At 52.0% G+C, this 19,423-nt stretch overlaps 5 protein-coding genes across 5 annotated transcripts; 4 read left to right on the forward strand and 1 right to left on the reverse strand.

Moving 5' to 3' along the window:
* Positions 1-4,046: 4,046 nt before the first annotated feature.
* Positions 4,047-4,232, reverse strand: ColSpa_07507 (uncharacterized protein; the record flags this gene model as incomplete). The annotated part of the gene is made up of 1 exon (XM_049273719.1): positions 4,047-4,232. One exon carries the CDS (start codon positions 4,230-4,232, stop codon positions 4,047-4,049), a length of 186 nt encoding a protein of 61 aa, XP_049129676.1.
* A 1,329-nt stretch (positions 4,233-5,561) lies between these two features.
* ColSpa_07508 (putative transcriptional regulatory protein) lies at positions 5,562-8,005 on the forward strand (the record flags this gene model as incomplete). The annotated part of the gene is made up of 2 exons (XM_049273720.1): positions 5,562-5,578; positions 5,662-8,005. 2 exons carry the CDS (start codon positions 5,562-5,564, stop codon positions 8,003-8,005), a joined length of 2,361 nt encoding a protein of 786 aa, XP_049129677.1.
* A 1,940-nt stretch (positions 8,006-9,945) lies between these two features.
* On the forward strand, positions 9,946-11,555 carry ColSpa_07509 (putative FAD-binding protein; the record flags this gene model as incomplete). Its single annotated transcript, XM_049273721.1, has 2 exons — positions 9,946-10,318; positions 10,384-11,555. 2 exons carry the CDS (start codon positions 9,946-9,948, stop codon positions 11,553-11,555), a joined length of 1,545 nt encoding a protein of 514 aa, XP_049129678.1.
* A 3,311-nt stretch (positions 11,556-14,866) lies between these two features.
* Positions 14,867-15,759, forward strand: ColSpa_07510 (ergothioneine biosynthesis protein 1; the record flags this gene model as incomplete). Its single annotated transcript, XM_049273722.1, has 4 exons — positions 14,867-15,103; positions 15,171-15,289; positions 15,348-15,586; positions 15,644-15,759. 4 exons carry the CDS (start codon positions 14,867-14,869, stop codon positions 15,757-15,759), a joined length of 711 nt encoding a protein of 236 aa, XP_049129679.1.
* A 51-nt stretch (positions 15,760-15,810) lies between these two features.
* On the forward strand, positions 15,811-18,391 carry ColSpa_07511 (ergothioneine biosynthesis protein 1; the record flags this gene model as incomplete). The annotated part of the gene is made up of 8 exons (XM_049273723.1): positions 15,811-15,902; positions 15,954-16,240; positions 16,523-17,216; positions 17,265-17,340; positions 17,389-17,813; positions 17,865-18,121; positions 18,179-18,260; positions 18,322-18,391. 8 exons carry the CDS (start codon positions 15,811-15,813, stop codon positions 18,389-18,391), a joined length of 1,983 nt encoding a protein of 660 aa, XP_049129680.1.
* Positions 18,392-19,423: the final 1,032 nt, after the last annotated feature.

The raw sequence follows: 19,423 nt of genomic DNA on the forward strand, positions 1-19,423 counted from the left end.
TTTGCACTAACCTATTCTTAAATACAAGGGTTTATTATAAATATCCTCTTAATAGCTAGAAATAAGCGTCTACTTAGGAAAAAGTAGATAAAGAAGTTTTTAAAGCAAAATCTTACTATTAAGACCTTAAAGTCTAAAAAGATTAACTATAAGCGTATTAAGTTAATTATTATTAAAGCTATCTAAGAGTTCTTTTATATCCTGACTATCTTAGAGGTTAAATAGATCCCTAAGAACCTGCAATGGAACATGGACGAGACTGGGATAGCTGAAGGGGTCTAGAAGAATAGTTTAGTATTAGAATACTCTAGGAAGCTATCTATCTTTATCCAGAGCTCAGAAGGACATACCTAGACCTCAATTATAGAGTATATATCAGCCGATGGCTACCACCTCCCTCCCTTAGTTATCTTCAAGGGCAAAACAGTCCAGTATTAGTAGTTCCCAGAGAATCTAGAAGAGTTTAACAGATAGTCATTTAATATAACTATTAATAGCTAGACTTCTAATAATATAAGGCTCTAGTGGCTAGAAAAGGTCTTTATCCTAAGTATAGCCATAAAAGCTGTAGCTAAGGGGTCAAAAAGACTCCTGATTATAGACGGCTATAGAAGTCACGTATTTGATAAGTTTATGTGGAAATACTATTATAAGGGTATTTACCTAGCCTGCCTACTAGCCTATTTTAGCTATATCACTCAACCTCTAGACCTTTTAGTCTTTTCGCCTCTTAAGGCGTCTTATCACAAATATCTACAGATATATAACTATATCCTTAACTTTGCCCCTATTAGCAAGCAGAACTTCCTCTACTACTATTCATATGCTTAGAAAGAAGCTTTCTTGTTATAGACTATTATTAATAGCTAGTAAGTAATAGGGTTATAGCCTATTAATATTAGAAAGCCCCTTTAAAATAGGTATATAGATTATATAAGAAACAAAGTCATTAATATCCTTCTATAGTATATACTTCTCTTAGTTACTCCTAGGTAACCTTAAGGTATTACTATCAGTTAGAATATGTTGGTAATATTCTTAGATAGTCACAGGGAAGTAAAGAGACTTAGTGAAGGTAAAGGTAGAAAGATAAGGTTATTGTATTTTTTTTTTCATGCTATTATATCTTCTTTTCTTTCTAAAAGGTAGGAATATCTTAGGCTTATATCCTTTTCTTGATATCTTATTAGTAATATGATTATCTAATAAAATAATCTTATCTGGAATCTAGGAGTTGGTTTTCTGGAATCTAGGGTTAACTAGATCTAAGGCTGGAATTCTAGGGTTAACTAGATCCAAGACTAGGATTCTAGGGTTAACCTGATTCTTATAAGCCTATCTTATATATAGACAAGTTATATACGGTTATTGAAACTGCGTGGGATAAAGGAAGCCAGCAAGTGGGCAGTTGACACACAAACCACACCAAACACCAAGGTCCCAGTATCGTCACGAGTGCACCTGGAGTGACCGATTACCCCAAGTGACTACCCCAACGCCTAGACCGTGAGATACTACTCTTTTCAGGTCCTCCTTGGCCTGATCAGGGCCATGAGCAAACCAGAAAAGTGTATCCTTCACGTCTTGCAGTCTGTTCGGATTTGCCCTTGTTGCTAAGTGGTACGCATGTGTGTGTCGTGATCTCTGGAGGAGGAGGATACCCTCCTAGACCTTAGAGGTCTAGTCAGGCCTAAGGAAACAAAGCAACAGTCACTTATTACACGTCTTGTTTAGATATCAAAGTGATGAATTCGTCCGTGTCTGTCTAAGTGCCTGTCTAAAGATGTCAAGCTTCTCTGTCTGCTTCGTGATGAGATCCCGATCTCTGTGATAGTATCTGACTAGAGCCCCCTTTTGTACTTGGAAGGGTCCTGCTTAGTCACATCTGATCAGGCCTGTGATTGTGTCTGCAGGCTGATAAAAGGAAAAATGAAAACGCGAAACCCTGCCCCTTTCCATTATAAAGCTCCTATTTTACTTAATCCAAATATAGATATAGTAAGTTTATGTAGTTATTAGATATAAAGATATAATTAGATAAGATAAGAGTTCTTATAATAAATCTTATTCTTAGTCTATCTATACCCCTAGAAAATTAGGAGACTTGAGGAGCTTTTAGTATCTATGGAAGTAGGCAGATAAGCAAGATAATAAGTGAGATAATATCTCTAGATAGCTAGTATTTCAGAAGGTTAGTAAGCATCTAGATAAAGCAAATATGAGTATTGCTGTATTATAGGATAAGATAACTACTCTTTATATATAAGTTATAGATATAACTAAGCTAAAATTGAGAGGTAAAGTTAAGTCTAAGCTAAATAATAGGTTTGTGAAGATTATAGAGATTATGTAGGCAAAAGTAGCTTCATAGGCTAAATCTGATGCTAAGGCTATAAAGGCAAAAGCAAAAGCATAGGCTATTCAGGAGAAGGCAGAAAATAGCTTTTAGTTACTATATAGCAGCTTTTAAATTTAGTATTATGTTACTAGCTATTAATCAATTGCTAGTCATGGTGTTGTAAAAGGATGGGCCGCAAACGGCCTGATCGGTCGATGCGGGGTATTGGTCGTTGGGGGGCTGGCTTACCTACCACACTCAGAGACCCGACGCCGGCCGCTGCCGCTGCCGCCGCGCCTTCGGATGAATGCTTTTCTCGCGCTTCCCATTTACATTAAACTATGCACTGGAATTCCTTCGGCAGGCTTCCCGGCGGAGGCCAACCGAAACGGGCTTGCCAACTGCTTGCTTTTCCGTTCACCCCAATCGGCCATGGTTGCCGCTCCCCTGAGCTACCAGGTGCGATGCCAATCCCGACATGATGTCAGGGTCTGACTTGACTGGGCGGCCTGGAAGCTGTTGACGCAGCCGCAGGGTCAGCCAGCCATTGCCGCCGTTACCTGCCACCCTGGCCCCCATCGACTTTCGATCGGCATGAGATCGGTCGATGCCAGACCGGGACCAAAGCATTCTGGGACACGGACCGAACTGCAAAAGGGTAGAGTCGAGGAGGACAGCGTTGTCCACTTCCAGGGACACGTCACGGTAGCTTGTTGCTGTCAACAAGCATCAGCACCAATGACACCACCACCACCGCCGCCGCCACCACCCCATGGCACAAGTGGTCCTGGATACGCCCTGGAAGAGTCCCACGCGGCGCGGCCCATGTCCCGGCACAAGGCATCCCACGGATACTCTAATTAGTAGACAATACTCAACCCGTCCATCCCTTCCCCAACCTGCCGCCTTTGTCTCTAGGCCAATGGCCTACGGTGGCTAACCGGTCACTCTGGCCCTGCCACAATCATGTCAGTGCACTAGGCAGTAATATGAGCCCGCTGACTGATATGCCTGCGCTCACTTGCATCCCCAGACTGTCAGCATCTCCCCGTTTCTAGCAAGCTTGACTGTAGATGAACCTGGAGCCGGACGGTGCAAGTACGCGGCACCTGGCCTCTTCTGACAGACCATCTCAAGCCACAGGTGCTGTGCAAAGTTTCGCGAGCCGCAGTCTTGCCGATCATATGTTCTTCAACCCTACCTCTACTTGACGCTGTGGTCTTTTAAAGCTAGACAACGAGGTGTCAACTAAGCGGCGCGAAAGAGCTCTAGAAGGGACGAAGAGCCGATTGCAGCCTCCCGAGTCTGCGAAATGACGGCCATATCGCGGCGCTTCGAGAGTTGAGTTCCGGATTGCTGTCTCCCCCCCGGTTATTCCGCGTCGCTTTCAGAAATGTCAATTGCCGCAAGACGACAATGTTTTGGTGTCTTCCGCCCTCTCCGCGAAATGTTCCACAGCAGCCGTTCCCGCTGGCAAACCCGTTCGATTAAAGATCGATGCTCCAGGATCGAGCGTAACAGCCCCCAGCCGTCGTGCGGGGCCATCCGGCCGAGTGCCAATCTTGGACCTGGCTGTGCCAGCAAGCAAGGCCACGAACGGGGCTTTCAGATACGAAATAGTGGTGACCCAAATGTGCCCGGCTTTGAAAAAGCCTTCTACGTATCACACAAATGGTGGCCATGCAGTGGTGCTTCGAGATCTCTGTATCTATTGCTCGTGAGATTGTTGGCGGAAGCGCCGAAGGGCACATTGTGTGCCGTCGAACAGGACAACCATGGAGAGCTTCTCGTCCCTGTTGACACCATCCGGAAATCGTCCCAGCATCCTTGCTGGTCCGACCTTGACCTGGCCATCGGCCTGTGAATTGGCCCCTCCCACCATTGCCCGCTTCATTCCTTCTGGGCGTGGGGTTGATCAGAGACATGGGGCCTGGGAGCGGCATACAGGCACAATACCACACGACGTACCGCCCTTTGGGCAGGCTCGGCTTGCTCGACTGTGCTGTCGTGCTTTTCCAACTGTGTCTCCATAACATCACTATGCTAGAACCAGCAGTCCGGACGACGGCGATGAAGAGACAAGGCATCCTGTGTTACTTTAGACACTGCGGATCTGGTTGATCCTAGTGACAAACCCAATGACGAGGGGAGGCCAAGCTACAGAACCCATATATGGCGAGAGAGACAACGAGCAAGGGAGGAACGAGCCAACCTTGTTAGCCGGTGACGCCCTGGCACACAGTCAAATTGGGCCGACAGCACGGCCAGAGCCGATCAACCCTTTTCACTCTCCCTGCCCTGGCCCCTACACTTCGTGGGAACGCAAGCTCCAGACCACATCATTGCTTATTGCTTTGGCTGGCCCATATCCACCCTCGATCACATTCGTAGCCCTACTTCCTTGATCTGCTCAAGAATTGCATCCTTTCACCACGGCACGCGCGTGACTTTTTCGTAGCAACTTCGTCGTCAACGTCCCGCGAGGTCTACCATCAACACCACTTCTACTGTGTACAAGCTCCTCCTCCCAAACCGTCTACCCGACTGCGATTACTACAAGCTCACTTCTCAGCCACCACATCATCGTCAGCTTTTCTTTGCCGCCGCCGGAAGACGTTGGACGACGTCCACCCGGCAATCTATAACCTTAACCATCTACCCCTCCGATTTTAGCCAGCCATCGACTATCGACCACAAATTTCTCGGCTCACTGCAGGTGTCTTGTGGACCACCCGAAGCATACACCCTTCGTTTACAAGCTGTCCACATCCGCTACTTGCTTATCTGTGCTACTCGAGACCTGACCTACTTAGTTTTGCGTCGACAAGCCCTGCACATAGTTGTCCAGCCCTGCATTTCCTGCCGTCTTGTTTCCCAAATCAACTCTGTCACGAACATAGTCACACTGGCTCCGCGCAGGTTTCTAGGAGGGCAGCCCAGTGGAATTTGGTGCGACGAGCGTATCTCATCCAGGCCTCTGTTCTTAATCATCCGCCACCCCTCATCGGCTTCGCGGGTCTATAACAGGCCCGAACCGTCACGATTTCTTTCCAACTTCGCATCCAGTCCATACTCTCCCCCGCATCGGACTCCGATGACGCGCCAACGGCATCCTCCACCCAGACCACACCTAAGAGGAGGTTTCAAGACATCTATTCGTCAGAGAAAGCTTCCGTCCCCCCAGCCGGGGCCAGGCCAAACGTTTCCGCCGTACCCGACGACGATGATTCGAAACCCGCGGTAAGCGGCAGCTCGAGCGCCAAAAGACCCTCGCGAGCCATGCGACCTCCCATGAGGTCCAGCATAGCATGTCTTCGGTGCAGGAAATCAAAGATTAAATGCGACAACGACAACACAGGATCGCCCTGCGACACATGCATCAAGGCCGGCCACAAGTGCGAATTTCCAGATCCAACACCTCTCCCAGTTAAGCGAGCAGAGCCTCCTACGGCGCCGAAACAGGAGAAGGACATCGGGCATGATCGAAAACGGATGAAGAAGTTCGAAGACACGGCTAACTCTAAAGGACGTACGGGCATCGTGTATGCCCAGGAGGTGCTCTCGGCACCATACTTGACCGTGGATTTGTGGCATCAACTATTAGACATTTACAAGCTACACTTCGCCACAGAACTTCCTTTTCTGCACCTTCCGACGTTGAAGGGTATCATCCACAACAAGGACATCAAGAAACCGTCGGCCGAGTCGAACCTGATTCTTCTGGGAATCTTGGCCCTCACAGCAAGATTCCAGCCTGAACTGGTCAAGTACGTTGCCCACATAACATTCGACAAAGTAGCAGGCCCGAAGTCCCGTGGTGCGTTGCCTCGGCCGGAGCCTTCCATGGCCTCGGAATACTTTGCGAACGCTCTCACCAAAGCATTAGGAAACCTGGAATCGGCCCTGACCTCAGCAACCGTTATCCGTGTCCAGGTATTTCTTATGCTAGGCTTGTATAAATGGAGTCAGCCCAACGGTGGGCTCGCCGCGTGGATGCACGTCGGTGTGGCCATCAGGATGGCTCAGGGCTTGAAGCTAGGCTTTGGTGACAAACCATTGCGTGAAAAGAAGATTTTGGGTCCCATTCCAAGATCAAACAAGTCCGCGCAGCTGCCTTCGGATAGGTGGAAGGACCAGGAGATTAGACGACGCACCATGTTCAGCTGTCTGATACTTGATCGGCTCTTGTCATGTGGATCCGACCGAGTCTCGATGGTTCGATCCGAGGATCTCCAGATCCAGCTGCCCTGCACCGAACACGCCTTCGACCTCGGCCGCGTCGTTTATACCGGGTTTCTGCGACAAGTGGGACAGGAAATGGAGCGGCCGATTGACGACAGCGTTCTCAGCCGGTTTGTGCAACTCGCCGACTTTTGGGGAGACATTACGAAGTACAGTTTTGCTGGAGGCCGCCATACGGAAACGCTTCCGCCATGGGACACGGAATCGACCTTTTATCAACTGAACAACAAGGTGGAAGCTTTTTATGCCCACCTACCGGAGGAGTTCACCTGGTCCAGCGCCAACTTCTGGAAACACGACAACAGCATGTACGTGTCCCTTCACATGCTGGGCGCCCTCTGTAAAATCATGCTGCATCGGGAATACATCCCTTTCTTTGCCATCAAATGTCAAAAGCCGGTGGGCCCTCTCGATGAGCCCGTTTTCGATCCTGCCATGGTCCCAGAACAATTCTGGGAGCGGAGTGCGGAGCAAGTTTTCAAAGCAGGAAGGGACATCATCGACCTGGTTTCGACATGCCGGGACAAGCTTCCTCACTCATCGTTGGTTATTTTTGCCATTTGGCAAGCGGCATTTGTGGGTATCTATGCTCGACATTATCCACACATGGATACCGAAAATCACATGGTCAGCGAGGAAGAGATTCAAGAGCGGGCCTCAGGAACAGTGCCTGAGATCGCACAGACAGGAAACACCGGCATCGCTTTCCAAGCACTGATCAAGGTCGTCCCTTACTTCAGCATGGCCTCCAACTACGTAGTGTATTTCAAAGATATGGACCAGTATTTCACCAAGGTTTCTTCCGACTATTCGAACCGAGGATCGAGGAAAAGCAGCGACGGACGTCTTAGTATTCGGCTGAGCGCAGGCGGCGGCGGGCTCGAAGAATGGCGGATAAAAGCAGACAAGATTACGAGTAATGGCATCATCCTCGACGAAGACCGACCAACGGGTCACGATGGGTCTGATGGGTCGCGCGCAAGTACGTTGGAAAGAAGCTCTTCTTTGGGCCCCGAATACTCCCACCTCGGCTCCAGCGGCCTTGATAGCAGGAGAGACTCTCGGCAGGCCTCGTCATTCACCGCCATCAACGCCGGTTCATCCATTCATCAAGCTGGTCAAGATGACTTTGACAGCGGTATGCCCCATCGCTCGCCGCCACAGGGCTTCCCCCCGACCTCTGACCCCATAGCTAACGATGTCGCGATCGCGGGCCTCAACATAGACACCGCTAACATCGATTCGTATGTGGAGCAGAACCAGGGCCAGCGATTCGGCACCATGCTCGAGGATATCCAGGAGTTCAGCACCGGAGGTATGGTCTGTGAGTCCAGCATCGGAGACTGGGACATGCTGAAGCCGCCATTCTACACGCAGATGGCCGGCAGCAGCCAGCTGTCGCAGTTTAGTGGCGACTATTCTTGAGTCGAGCAAGCGGGCGGGCGTGGGGCTCACAATCCAGCATGGCTTCAGTGTTAAAAAAAAGTGCGTATGGCGGATGATCGACCACAGGAGCTTTGGGGTGGCAATGGTTGCACGCAATATTTGGAACGGATTTGCAAGTGTGGTTGCGTTTACATAACTTCGTTACGAAGCTACGACTTACCCCTGCCTCGGTACCTGCCTATGAGGCAAGCTGTTGGCTGGAATCTAATTACAAGGAGAACGGATTCAATAATGAAGGCCATGAGTCTGCCACCTTGATGATTGATGCCGAGTTCGCGACGTTCGAGGTTCTGATTGCAAGACCGTAAGAAGAAACCTCGACGGATGTGGTTCTATACTACGCCACGTCCGTGTCGTGATGGGGCTCCTCATGGCACTGGCTCGTCAGTCACGTGGCGCCGACACAACGGCAAGAGTCCGCTCATTGAATGTTTCGGCAATTCAATGTCTTGATTTCTTTTGGGACATTCCCGACTGACTAGGCAAACGTTCTGAGTCAACTCCCCCCCTCCCCGACCAGAGAGCACCAATCGAGCAAGTGGGTTTCTTGATGTGCACAATCGGACTTATGCATGGACCACAGCAACGTGTTTGCCGTTTTGCAATGCAAACGATGGCATTTTCCTGTCTTAACCTGTTAATTTGTGCTCGCGCTACAGAACCCCCTTCCTACCGCACTGCGGGATGTCCCGGCCCAAGACCGTAGCCGTAGCTGGGGGGAGGGTTCGGATGCCGACCGGAAGGGGTGTTCCCTCGAGACCCGAGCCGGGGCACGGAGCGGGAACTAGCAGGATTGGCCGGAAGCCAAGACGAAAACAAAGAAGACGGGCGTCTGGAGAGGTTGGCTCCCGTGAGCCTCACAATTGGTGACTGAACTCGGGCTGTGAAGACTTGACCGACCCGTGCAAATTAGCAAGACCCCCCAAATATAGAAACCAGACCCTGGCTCATGCGAATCAGCCTAGCCCGGGTCAGCTTTGCAAGCCTTCTAAGCCTAGGGCCCCAGCCTAAACAATCGGTAGGCAGCAGCAAGCACCCGTACAAGCGAGTACAGCCACTGCAACTAGGAGTGGAAAAGGTAAGGAAAAGAAATAAGGAGCGACGCCGGCCACAGCTTCTCCGGGGGCTGAGGGGACCGGGGGGGGGGGGGGCTAGCAGAGGAGGAAAGCAACCATACCCAATGGAGACGTGCGGAAAGCAGAGAGCCAATCGTTTGCCAGTGTTCGCCCAGTCGCCAGGTCTGGGATTGTAGGCAATAAGCTTATGAGCTTATTAGCGCGGATCCCACGAGGGGAGCTGGGTGGCTTTGTTGTTCGCGACCTAGCGCCTAGGACGCTCGCCCATCCCCTTGACCCCCGTTAGCCCTACCAGTCGAGGTCACTGGCAGCCCAGTTGCGCGATGGCCCTTAGATCCTACCCGTCGAGTTCGACCTCTCTTTGGCTTGCTGCCTGCCACGCCGCCATCGTGTTGTGGAGGCGCACGCGGAGGAGATGACCCCTTGCTCTGCAGGTTTTCCCTCATCCCCATCTTCCGGTGGCCAGTGCCAGGGGCAGAGAGAGAGAGAGAAGTGGGCAACGGGCGATTAGGCTGTCAGATTGTCAGCCCCGAGGCCTAACAGGCCGTAATTTCGGATTGATGGCTTTGGCGGGGGCTCTGTTCCTTCGCGCGGCGGTTTGCAATCGTTGTTGGGGCTGAGTTGCTACCCGCGTCCCCTGTCGATGAACAGCTAGTGCCCAGGATTTGGGAAGAAGCAACGAGATGTCGGGTAGTATATGATGGGCGTCGTCGCGCCTCTTTGCATGTCTATTGTGGTTAGCAGTTGTCAACACGTTGAAGCCAAAGATCTCATCCTTTCGGGTGAATCGAAGAAGTTTCCTCTTTTCTTTTCAATACCCTCTCGTGTCTTCACCACCTCACAATGAAGGCATCCATGTTTGCCTCCGTAGTGGCTCTCGCAGCCACCGCGATGGCTACGGTCACAAGTTTCAACGCCAAACTGCTCAGGTCACTTGATAACCCGACCTTTGGTGGTCTCCGGCCTCGGGCTCACTCTGGGGACCAAGTCCGCAACGGCACATTCGACCAGTTGCTCGACCACACCAACCCGTCCAGGGGCACCTTCAAGCAACGATACTGGTGGAACGCCGAGCACTGGGGAGGCCCGGGCTATCCCATCTTCATGGTGAATGGAGGCGAGGGCGACGCAAGCGGATACACGGGTTACCTGGAGAACAAGACGGTAACAGGTCTCTATGCCGAGACGCACAAGGGCGCAGTCATCCTCATCGAACGTGAGCCAGCCACCATGATACCGAGTTGCCCTGGACAACGAACTTGGACTGATCTTACTTGGTAGACCGATACTATGGGCAATCCTGGCCATTCAAGACTTCAACAGCGGACACACTGCAGTACCTGGATGTGCCGCAGGCCATTTACGACAACATTTACTTCGCCGAGACCGTCAAGCTTCCGTTTGACACGAAGAAAGGCGCCAACGCGGGTACGTCGCCCTGGGTGTTGATCGGAGGCAGCTACGCCGGTGCCCTCGCCGCGTGGACCTCGGTTATTGCCCCCGGCACCTTTGCCGCCTATCACGCGAGCTCCGCCGTCGTCCAGGCCATCGAAGACTTTTGGCAATTCTTCACCCCCATCGAGCAGGCCCTGCCACGGAACTGCTCGGCCGATATCAAGCTGGTCATCAAGCAAGTCGACTCCGTGCTCGACAACGGCTCCGCCCAGGATATTGATGCGATGAAGGAGGAATTTGGCCTGGAGACGCTCGAAGACGCCGGCGACTTTGCTTGGTACCTGCAGAAGCCCATCATTGAGTGGGCCGAGGACCCTAGTGCCGTTCTTGATTTTTGCGACTGGATCGAGACGAGCACCAACAACGGCTCGGTCATCAAAGGCTACGAGAAGTCGGGCGTTGGTCTGAAGGCCGCGTGGGCCGGCTACACGTCGTGGATGCACAAGAGGTACAGCGAAAAGTGCGAAGGGGAGGATGCCTGCGACCTGTACGGCGAGGCGGTGGGATACAACTCGCCCAGCGATCTGACGTGGGCACGCAGCTGGACCTGGCAGCTCTGCAACGAGCCCCTGGGTTGGTGGCACACTGGCCCGCCAAAGTCGGACGGCACCAGCATCGTGTCGTCGCACGTGCGGCCTGCGCACCGTCAGCGCCAGTGCGACCTCCGCTTCCCGCAGACCTTTGGCCACAAGCCGGCCATCTCGGAGGGGTTCACGGTAGCCATGTTCAATGACTGGACTGGGGGATGGAACGCCACCTTTGAGAACGTCCTCTTCGCCGACGGCGAGTTCGACCCTTGGAAGTCGGCGACGATGAGCTCGGATTACCGCCCCGGCGGCCCGTCCAAGAGCACCGACAAGGCGCCTCGGCTGGTTGTCAAGGGAGGAACCCACGTTCCGGATTTCTGGCTCAGTGAACAGAACGCCGAGGTTGTCAAGCAGGAGGTGGCGATCATGGGCAAGTGGATCAAGGCCTGGAAGCCGAAGAAGGCATACTGAGCAGGTTAAGAGGGGAGCGCGGCGGATGATTTGATGGATATGCATTGGGCGGCGTTTGGGTTGGTTTAGTTGACATGACTACATTTGGGTTCTGGAGGGAAGACACGGTGCTTTTTGAGATGATACCTATGCATTGTTAGAAGAGACTATATGCAGGAAAGACAGCAAGACATACTGTTCAGCTGTGTTCTCATTATCGATGTTGGACTTCTTTATATTGAGTGTAACCTAGACGGAGGTCAACTGGGTGATCAGTGAGACACTGACGTCTGTTTCGTAGACGAAGCACAGTTCGAAAGGAGGTGTTCCTCCTGCATACAGAATATTCCACAATGGCTGGCGCTGCTCGGAAGTGGAAACAACAATCAAGGGTTCGATAGCATTCGCTGGGTGTCTGTCGGGGTGGGAGAAGTGAAACCTGGTTCCTGGGTACGTGCCAAGGAGGCGCGGAAACGGTGATTACCCCAGTTACGCTCTTGCCTGTTGAGCTCTCCTGCCGACAAGTCTCTTGTGAGATACTCGGACAGAACGATCTACCCTTGGTCCAATTTCTCTTTGGGAGTACTGGAGAAAGTAGTGGCTTCCGCGAGAGCTGTTGATTTTCTAGTGCACCTCTCATCAAACAGGCTTCTTCGGCTCGAATGCACAATAAACAGAACCGACAAAGCTCACCGCTCGCTGCTGATCATCAATTCTCTCGGGTACGCATTTCCATCGTGGGTCATTGGGCCAGCTTCTCGATAACATGAAAGCTCGTGACTCTGGTGAAGATGGAGCCTAGACAGCGAGAAAGAAAACGACACCGGTAGACCGCGACGGCACCAGAACGAGTCTCTCGCGTACGGCTGAAAGCGGATGCGGGCGACTTCTTATCTACGGTTGACTTCGACCGGCATGGTCGGTTGGCCCCAGCGCCCATGTTGGACTGCCTAACCGTTCTCGAACCGGCGGAGGGATCTTCAGAGACAACGGCTGATAAGCTTATCAAGCTGGGGAGATCAAGCTCGCCCTCGGGAGGGATGGGAGCGCCCCAGTGTCACGGGAACTCACCCGTCTGTGGCCGCATGCAAGGAACAAGTGATACAACCGGTTCGCCCGAACGTGAGATTGCCGAGCAGCGTTAATCTGGCTGTCACCCGAAGATTACCGTCGATACTTGCCAACCTGCTCACCTTGTCCTGACCGAGCTTCACCGGCTACCGTGGGATCCAACACACCGGAAGCGCCGAGGCACACCGGTAGCACCCCCCATCGGACCGCTTTCTATGTCAATTGTCGAGTAACGCAAAGGCGAGTCTCGGCCAACTCCACAAGACCAGCGCGTAGGGAAAAGGCTGAACATTACTTGAGCGTCATTACCACCACCGACGACCCTGTCGATGTCCAACATTCGTCGGAAAATACGGCCATGCATCAAATCCTCCGTGGGCTGTTTCGAAGAAAAAGTCTACGAGGGACCAACCAGTAAACGAAAAAAAGGGACAGCCGCACAGCAGTAGCACCCAACGCTAGAAATTCCCCGCATCCAACGAGACACGGGGGTCATGCCATGCATAAATCGCGCTCTTGCTGGCTGAACTGCCCATTCTAGACGCCCTGACTTCGAGCTTGCAGCATGGCATTGTCATAATCCGCGCTTTGCAACGGGTTCTCGACTGATCGGCACTCGCTCGACACGCCCTTGTGGTAACTCAATTGGACCGGTGCCTGGTTTACCCCGCCCTCGATGGATTCATTTGTTGCCGAACTCACCATCGGGAGCCGAAAGCAAACGCTGTTGCTCTGATGTTCCAGCAGAGGACAGATGACGTCAACATACTCTCACCCACACGCACCATGACCCGTCTTGTCTTAAGGGCTGGTCATCTGGGTGGGCTGAAGTTCGCACAAGCGTGTCGTGGAAATGTCGGCAACTTCTTGCTGCCCCTCCTTGTTACTTGGTCTTCTCCCCGCAAGCTTCAGGGAGGCCTGCAGCTAACCTGGGCCAGGGTGGCGGCCATTGTGCCGATCAAGAAGCCCAGACCAGCAGGCGCATCTAAACTTGGTCGCAGCTTGTTGGTCACCACTTCACGCCCACTCGTCGCATTGGGAGACCCGGCCCAGCCGATGCAGAGCTTTCTAAAGAGCTACGAAGAGCTACGGCGAGCTAGATGCTCCAGCTTAGCTGATCAATAGCCTAACTCTGCAGTCAGCTTTCACATTTCTCGCCCTGTGGATGACATTGCCGGGATAGCAAGACTTCGAGCGCATTGGTTTCATGGAGCCTCAACACGACACAAGAGAGGACATGCATTTTGCCCTGGCTGAGAACCTTGCGTCTCTTGTCATGTAGTGCGCGGGGAGCTCTGTAACCTTTTCCTGAATTGAGCTCTCGAAACAATGAGTCCATCTTCATCTGTCAGGGCTTCCGAGATTTTTACACTCAATATTCCTCACAACACCCGCTTGCTACTCGTATGCCAAGGCTCGCTTGAATGTAAATCTGCCATCCGGACAAATTTCATCTACCCAAAGATTTAACGAGCTTACCCCTTCCTGCACGATAGGGTGCAAAAACGGCCGCTTCCAACATTCCAGGAACAGTAGCCATGTCGAATCCGGTGATCCGCGTCAAGCTCCAACAATAGTAGTGTGGCTGCCCCCGGTGGGGCGTGGGATACGCCTCAGATGACGTCCGCTGATTTGCTCGAATGCAAACCTCTCCCACTCTCTGTCAAGGATGGAGCTGTCACACTCCTCTTCTGTCTGCACGTTATGACAAAAGGAATTGGACTGAGAGGTACAAGGTCCACGGAGCCGGGCTACATGAGGTGTACTTTTCACGTCGCCTAGTGGTGGGTGGCTGTCTCACCCAATCTGATCTCGGATGCCCGGTACCATCTTCGTACACGTTCCGTCTGTCTGCCAATATCCCCGAAATGCATCTCAGCTCCATCGAGTCACTGCACTGTACATGTAGACAAGAACGGCAAACTATGGCCCGCCGGGTCACCAATTACATGTCTGACAATCCACACTTGGGCACATGGTACACATCTCTGACATGCCCTATTGCTAGCATGGCGACGCCAACGTGTATCGCCGTATGCTTGCCGGCGCCTCCGCCAGCCTGGGAGACCCAGGTAACTGTGTCGCATTGGCTATAAGCTGTAGGTACCCGTCCCTTCTTGTCGTCCCAAACACATGTTACTTTGCACATGCTACTTTCAATATTCTTCATATAACATAGACCTTTGTTCCACATTCTTGTACCCGACCTGTATCCAGACTCTCAAGCGTTTAGCGTTCAAGAATCCCAAGTACCTACCACGATGGGCTCTATTGCTGTCTCTCAGGACGGCCTACCTCACGCTGGCCCCAAGGCGGCCAAGCAGCAGGCAGCGCAGCCAGTCGCCAACAATGACCTCGACATCATCGACATTCGGCGTGTTGCGGTTGAAACAAACTTGAAGGACGACATCATTTCCATGTGGAACCCCACAAACGGACCCCGGAGGCTACCTACCCTGCTTCTCTACAACGAACGGGGACTGCAGTTGTTCGAGGAGGTGAGTGCTTCCAGAAATCTCATCAGTTTAGCCACATCTTGCGTGATCGACACTAACAATTCTTCAGATCACTTACCTGGACGAATACTACTTGACCAACAACGAGATTGAGGTTCTCGAGAAAAACTCAAAAGAGATTGCGCAGAACATCTCACCGGAGTCCATGGTCATTGAGTTGGGGAGTGGGTTTGTGAATCCCTACTGAATGATGACTGGTCTGGGATGATTCTGATCTTTTTTGAAGCAACCTTCGTAAAGTCTGTCTGTTACTACAAGCCTTTGAAGATGCCGGTAAGAACATCGACTACTACGCACTCGACCTTTCCCTGGAGGAACTGGAGCGCACACTGGCCCAAGTGCCCAAGTTCCGTCACGTCAGATGCCATGGCCTGCTTGGAACCTACGATGATGGCCGGGAATGGCTGAAAAAGCCAGAAAACCTGGCTCGCACCAAGTGCATCTTGAGCTTGGGATCAAGCATTGGTTCGTGGCGTTATCGGTGAAGCCCTTGCATACGCAAACATCTGACGGCTCGTCTAGGAAATTTCGAACGCGACGACGCAGCTGGTTTCCTCAAATACTTCAGCGATGTTCTCACGCAATCGGACATGTTGTTGATTGGGCTTGACGGCTGCAGTGACCCATCCAAGGTGTAGTAAGTACGAACCTACTCTGTAGAGTGAATTAGGCTAACTCAGTCTTTAGCCATGCCTACAACGGTATTTCAACAAGTCATGATGCTCGATGACTCGGCTTTGCTAACGCTTTTAATCGCAGACAAGAAAGGAGTCACTCATGCGTAAGAGTTATTGTGTTACAGTCCCAGCCGATTCAACTAACGTTTCGACAGGTTCATCTTGAACGGTCTCGCCAATGCCAACGAGATCCTTGGCGAAGAGGCCTTCAAGCTCAGCGACTGGGAAGTCATCGGCGAGTATGTGTATGATGAGGAAGGCGGGCGTCACCAAGCTTTTTACTCGCCTGTCCGAGATACATACGTAATGGGAACTCTCGTGAAGCAACATGAGCGCGTTCAGGTTGAACAGAGTCTGAAGTACTCCCAACTGGGAGCCGAGAACCTGTGGAACATGGCAGGCCTTGTTGAGACAACCTGCTGGGCCAAAGGCAACGAGCATGGTAAGTGGTCGATTTCCTCTGTGTACAACCCTCGGAAATTGGAGCCGAGGGTTGCCACCCCTTCGCGACAAGTTCTGCACTCCATAAGCCTCCCCCACGTTTGGCTGCCGACGTGGAGCCAATTACCCGAAAAGCTGAAGCGCAGTTTCCGGATCGTAAGATAACGGATGCAACTTGTCCCGAAGAAATCATATGACCTTTTCCGATCCTTCATTTCTCCAGAAACCACTTACATCACCGACGGGCCTTCCAACCTTCATTTGAAAACTGACTTGAGCACAGGACTACACATGATTACTAAGAGAAAGATGCCTTTCAGTCTCCTTCCCGACCTTTACGCCTCATCGCCGTGTCCGACTTTGGACGATTGGTCAGCGCTGTGGACGGCATGGGATGCTGTCACGCAGAAAATGCTCCCGAGAGAAGAGTTGCTAGACCAGCCAATCAAGCTCCGCAATGCTTGCATCTTTTATCTCGGCCACATTCCGGGGTTCCTGGATATCCAGCTGACCAAGACAACCAAGACATCTCCGACGGAGCCGGCACACTTCCAACCCATGTTCGAGAGAGGCATTGATCCCGACGTCGACAATCCTGAGAAATGTCACTCTCATTCTGAAATCCCAGACGAGTGGCCTCCTGTGGAACAGATTCTCGAGTACCAGCAGCGTGTACGTTCGAGACTTCAGGACCTGTACAAGAATGGAGTCGATAAAATCCCCAGAGCCGTTGCTCAAGGAATCTGGGTGGGCTTTGAGCATGAAATCATGCACATGGAGACGTTGCTCTACATGATGCTCCAGAGCGACAAGACGCTTCCGCCACCTGACGTTCAGCAACCGGACTTTAAGCGTCTGGCCAACAAAGCTCGTCAGGCACGGGTGGCCAATGAATGGCATGATGTGCCTGCCCAATCCATTATTCTGGGAATGGACGAGCCTGCTCTTGATGCCGGCGTCAACGGATACTTTGGATGGTCAGTGTGATCACTCTTAGCAGAGACGTTGTGCTAACATGAGTCCAGGGACAACGAAAGGCCTGCAAGAAAGGCCGAGGTTCACGCGTTCCAGGCCAAGGGTCGACCCATTACCAACGAGGAGGTAAGTAATGCTTTGTCATGATTATGGGACGGAGGCTTACCATAGTAGTACGCACAATACATGTTCGAAAATCACATCCAAAAGGTTCCTGCATCATGGGCTGCTGCTGAATCTAGCTCCAAAAAGGATGTCCATGTCAACGGCCAGGCGCATTTGACCAACGGATACACAAATGGGCACACCAACGGCTACGTCAATGGACAGGCAAACGGCCACCAGAACGGCGAGAGCGTGGTTCCCGACTCGTTCATCGATGGCATCGCTGTCCGCACTGTTCACGGACTAGTACCTCTGAAATACGCGCTAGACTGGCCCATCTTTGCCTCATACGAAGAGCTCTCTGGCTGTGCTGCGTGGATGGGTGGTCGGATTCCGACTTTCGAGGAGGCCCGGAGTATTTACAACTATGTGCACAACTCGAAGAGAATGGAGGCTGAGCGCACGCTCGGAAGAACGGTCCCAGCAGTCAACGGGTATGTATAACACCGGCCGAACAAGCTGTCTGCATCTACTGACACAAGCAGGCACCTGTCGAATGACGGGGTCGAGGAGACGCCACCAAAAACCAGCTCCCTCGAGGCCGAGAAGGCTCGTTCAGAGCTCTTCGTCGACCTCGACGGCGCCAATGTTGGATTCCAGCATTGGCACCCCGTTCCCGTGACGGCCAACGGTGGCCGTCTCGCGGGACAAGGTGAGCTTGGCGGCGTCTGGGAATGGACCAGCTCGCTCCTCGCTCGGCATGAAGGCTTCGAGCCCATGCCTCTGTATCCTCAGTACACCTGTATGACGTCTCGAACCTTATGGATTCCATCATGTTTGTCAGCTAACTTGTCCATAGCCGACTTCTTTGACGGCAAGCACAACATCGTCCTTGGAGGATCTTGGTCGACCCACCCCCGCATCGCCGGACGACGCTCGTTGTAAGTCAACTCTTACCGTTCGCCAAACATATACCACGCAACAGCTGCTGATGAAGTCTAGTGTCAACTGGTACCAGCGCAACTATCCTTTTGCCTGGTGTGGAGCCAGACTCGTGAGAGACATCAACTAACGCAGCCTCGCAAAAATAACAACCATGCTATCGTCTACTGCTGTAGATTTTATTGACTTTTAATCTCCTTTTGCTTGCTTCATCTGGCTGAGCCTAGCGTTTCAACAACGGACCTCGGCCTAAGAACGACTCAACTTCGTTCTTGGAGTGCTGCGCATTTGTGACAAAAGTTGGTGATTTACATTGTTAGTAGCTCTTTGTTGGATGGCTTTCGAGGGACACAAACGCTCAGGTTCTATCTATGGTCACGACTCAGCATTGCATTTCCTGTTCAGCATTCACTCGCTTTCCTCTGTAACGACCGGATATGTAATGTATCACTACCTATCGCCAACGAGGCGGGCCCCTGTTGACTTGGACGGGTTTAAGCATCAATCAATACTCACATTCGCTTGAAAACCAAGCCTCGGCACTTTCGTCCTCTTGGATGCACACTTCACCCATGTCTTTTGTGATGTCTGGAGGATTACCAATACCTCGGTACAAGGGACCTCCCCCACACCCGAATGAGGCCACCTTCTGGTCCCCCCTCCCCAGTCTCACCGGGCGTAATGCGCAATGCAGGTCATACTGTGCGTCCGGTCCTACAGGGACTAGTGACGTCAAAGACGTTGAGAGGTCGTGGGGGGTCTTTGGCGGTTTTTATTTATTTTTAAAATCCCGTTGCCCCTTGTGGGGTAGGAAGAGTAGGTACCACCATCTCTCGCAGCTTACTTTGCAGGGGCAGAAAAAGGAGGGGGGTTGGGATGGTGGGAAGAGGAGGGTCGCACTGGTGCAGGCGACATGTCGTCGGGCTGTTCTCGTCATCATCATGTATCGTCTCCCCGTCCTGCAGAAAAATGGTTACATTTCCCCGTAAATGTTGGACGAGAATTGTCGCGGACACAGTTTGGCAGGGGGGCCAAGCTGATGGACTTGTTTTTAACAATGGACTTTTACTGGGCAACGGTCGCCAACGACTGCATCGGTGGGACGGATGCCGGCTGCCAAAGTATCTCTCTACATGCCACCGGGCCGGTCTCCAAAGTACCT

Source organism: Colletotrichum spaethianum (genome assembly GCF_022836535.1).
Source record: "Colletotrichum spaethianum MAFF 239500 DNA, contig19, whole genome shotgun sequence".
In the NCBI taxonomy this organism is placed as follows: Eukaryota; Fungi; Ascomycota; class Sordariomycetes; order Glomerellales; family Glomerellaceae; genus Colletotrichum; species Colletotrichum spaethianum.